This window comes from Anarrhichthys ocellatus, unplaced genomic scaffold (genome assembly GCF_004355925.1).
Source record: "Anarrhichthys ocellatus isolate YVR2014 unplaced genomic scaffold, GSC_Weel_1.0 scaffold5176, whole genome shotgun sequence".
Classification (NCBI taxonomy): Eukaryota; Metazoa; Chordata; class Actinopteri; order Perciformes; family Anarhichadidae; genus Anarrhichthys; species Anarrhichthys ocellatus.
In genome coordinates this window covers 1-3,688 of record NW_022285150.1, presented here as the reverse complement: position 1 = coordinate 3,688, position 3,688 = coordinate 1, and the positions used below count along the sequence as shown (strand labels likewise).

Below are 3,688 nucleotides of genomic sequence, written 5' to 3'. Positions count from 1 at the left end.
TTGAGACTAAAGACTCAATGTATTTGAGACTAAAGACTCAACCTACTTGAGACTAAAGACTCAATGCATTTGAGACTAAAGACTCGATCTACTTGAGACTAAAGACTCGGTCTACTTGAGACTAAAGACTCAATGTATTTGAGACTAAAGACTCGATTTACTTGAGACTAAAGACTCAATGTATTTGAGACTAAAGACTCAACCTACTTGAGACTAAAGACTCGGTCTACTTGAGACTAAAGACTCGGTCTACTTGAGACTAAAGACTTGTTGTGTTTTGACCGTTAGTTTGAACAATAAATATTATCTGTATTATTTACCTCTCGTCCCGGCTCGGTCCCACACACACCCGTCCTCCATGTCGAGGTGACGGGTTGTTACAGGAACGCTGACGAAGCTCGAAGCCGGTACCGCAGGAAGTGCTGCACTGTCCCCATGACGACCACGGCGTCCAGCCTCCGTTTCTACGGCAACGGAGACAAAGGAAAAGAGAACCGCATGAAGAACCTTTTAGATTATTCTAATCATCACTCGAAACACACACACACACACACGCACTCAATCTGTTTAAGTGCTCTGTTCCTGGGTAGCACTTCTCATGATTTAATTGCCACTTTCTGCAAAAGCACAATTCAATTTTAGAAACCACGGATTGAATCTTCGCCGGCGATCCTCCAGGACGAAGGTGGCCGAGCTCTGCGTTTGAGCTCTGCTCTCTGTGAGCTCTGATTGGACGGTTCCCCCTGCAGACGGAGGCGCTGATAAGGTGTCATAGAGAACCTGGATGTTCTAATGAGAGTCCTCAGGTCGGTGATGTTTCTCGTGCTCTGTCCTGTGAGTTGAGCCCTCGAGGTGGAAGCTTCAAAGTCAGTCAGGACGCAGAGATGTTAGCGGTCTCATGTGCTTTATGGGCTCCATTAACTGAGCCACGCTACATTATAACCTCAATCTATGTCTTTATGATAGATCTTATTATTATTATATATACATTTGAAGCTTGTACAGATACTTTAGTGAAGAATAACACAGTTAGAACGACATAAATCATTAAAAAAAGAAAGTGGAATTTCTTTGATAATTTACTTTAGAAAAAATGGAAAACAATGATATATATATATTCATTCAACAAATGTTTCCGATGTTGGAAAAAACATGGAGGCTCCACATGTTACAAATATTAAACTATTGACATGTTTGGGTTCAGAGGGTTACAACACAAAGAGGAGCTCTACATAAAGCAGAGACATGTATCAGGGCAAAAGATAGAACACAATTAAATCAATTAAATTAAATAGAATACAATTAAACTAAATTAAAACAAGAGCTGGCAATGAACAGAGTTTAAACAGTATTATTAAGATGTGATGGTTTCATTTAATTTTATTTAATGTATTATACTATATTGATCCCTTTAAGGGGGAAATTTGTCTCTGCATTTGACCCATCCCTGTACACAGGGAGCAGTGGGCTGCCAATGACAGCCGCCCGGGGAGCCGGGGGTTCAGTGTCTTGCTCAGGGACACTACGACACGTGACACGTCCCAGTCGAGGATCAAACCGTCGACCTTCCGGCTCCCAGACAACCCTCTTAACCCAGTTTTTTTTTTTTCATTTATTAAATTAAATTAATGAAAGAAAAGCGCAGCTCAAAGCAGCTTCTGACCCGACAGCGTCCTGAACATCTGAAGGAAACTATTGGGTTTCATTTCTTTACAAATATCAGAACAGAGGCTGCTGAGTCCTTTAAATCAGTTCACGATCTATTATTCTTTAATCATCCGGCAGTTCATAAAGATTTAAGAGCAGGATTTCATTTGCTTTGTTCTCGTGCTTCTCTGGTATTCTCTGAATGTGCTGAAGAGTTTCTTACTGTCATCTTTAGGAGGAAAGAAGGAGACGATGAAGAGTTTCTCTAATGATCCTCGACCAATCACAGCTTGCCGTCTTTTCACAACGCACATGATGTCATCAAGGTAGGAGGCACTAAATGAAAAGCGACTGTAACCTAAACCTCTGTTTCAAAGCTTCTACCTGCAGCACCAACATCACTGCTCCTACTCTTCGTCAATGTTTACAGATGAAGAGTTCTCTGAGCTCCGATTGGTCGAAACCATGAGAGAAAACACGTCGTGGAACGCAAAAAAATAATCAATAACAACACCGATGTTTTTACGTCTTTCCTCTTTCTTTGTACATGTTTGTGCATTTTGTTAGAAAACATCTGTCCAACTAGCACATTAATAGTTATATCGTAATCATTATATTATTATTTCTTAATTTTCTGAGATTGGACGAGTGGACCTCGGTAGTTCAAACCTTTATTGTATTAAATATGCATAAAAATCTAGATTGTTATGATTATTATGTGACATAGTAATCTAAACCGTGGTAGTCTAATGTTTTTACTCCTCATAGTTCGTACTTTCTTCTTTGTTTGCACATAAAATACTTTAATTCTTGTCTTTTCTTATATTGACTGAAAACATCGGTCCATCTGGCACACTGGTAGTTATATTGTATTCATTATATTTCTTAATTTCCAGTGATTCCTGTGAGTAGTTCAAACCTTCACTGTATTAAATATGCCTCAGAATAAACATAACGTGGATGATTCCTACCTGGAGCAGTTGGAGACTTCGATGGTGGGGCCCTCACAGTTCCGGCCTCCACAGCGGGGGGGCGGGCTGTCACATGACCTGGAGCGACACGAGCACGAGCTCACGCCCTCCGCTCCGTCGTCGTTGTTGCACGGCTGCCATGGCGCCCAGGGTCCGAAGCCGCCATTGGTGGTTTGGTTCCGCAGCTGGAAAACAAAAAAGAGTGTTTATTCTGTCAGATCATTTTAATTTAATCATAAACTGTGTATAAGAAGTGGACGTAGTCGTCATGACGTCACCCACTGGTTTGTGGATGTTTTGAATTTCGTCGTCGCCATCTTGTTTTTCTTTACAAAAGTGAGCATATCTGGACTGAGGAGGAGTGACGTAGAGACGCCGTATACGTCTCTGGTAGAGACCTGTCAATCACAGTAGCCCCGCCCTAAAGCATCCCCTGCTTTATGGTCTGTGTGACTCTAAATGGACCATAATGTACTAAATGAACATCATGCTGTATTGAAGACTTGAACCTAGAGATTGAGACCATAAACTCATGTTTACAATGTTTACTGAGGTAATAAATCAAGAGAGAAGTAGAGTCATTTTCTCGTAGACTTCTATACAACCAGAGGAGTCGTGGATAACGGATGATGCCGACCACTGTGTCATGTGACGGATGACATCATCAGGTTCTTTAGTTACCGGACACACGGTGATGTTCTGCTTCCACTGGCTCATGTTGGAGCTCTCCTCCAATGAGGTGCAGCGACGCTGCCTGAAGTCCCACCCACAGTACGGGTCCCTCGCCTCCAGACACAGTCTGTAGGGGGGAGGAGAGAGGAGAGAGAGGAGGGGAGAGAGAGGAGAGAGGAGAGAGGAAAGAGAGGAGGAGAGAGGAGAGAGGAGGAAAGAGAGGAGGGAGGAGAGAGGAGAGAGAGGAGAGAGAGGAGGAGAGAGAAGAGAGGGGAGGGAGGAGGAGAGAGAGGAGAGAGGAGAGAGAGGAGGAGAGAGAGGAGGGAGAGGGAAGGAAAGAGGAGGAGAGAGGAGAGAGGAGGGAGAGGGAAGGAAAGAGGAGGAGAGAGGAGAGAGGA

The 3,688-nt window shown here is 43.1% G+C and overlaps 1 protein-coding gene across 1 annotated transcript; it reads right to left on the bottom strand.

Moving 5' to 3' along the window:
• Positions 1 to 164: 164 nt before the first annotated feature.
• On the bottom strand, positions 165 to 3,434 carry LOC116379779 (semaphorin-5A-like). The gene is made up of 3 exons (XM_031841742.1): positions 3,300 to 3,434; positions 2,619 to 2,803; positions 165 to 464 (listed from the first exon to the last, which is right to left on the bottom strand). The coding sequence occupies exons 1-3, from the start codon at positions 3,333 to 3,335 to the stop codon at positions 317 to 319; spliced, it is 369 nt and encodes a 122-aa protein (XP_031697602.1). The 5' UTR covers positions 3,336 to 3,434; the 3' UTR covers positions 165 to 316.
• Between the last annotated feature and the right edge of the window lie 254 nt (positions 3,435 to 3,688).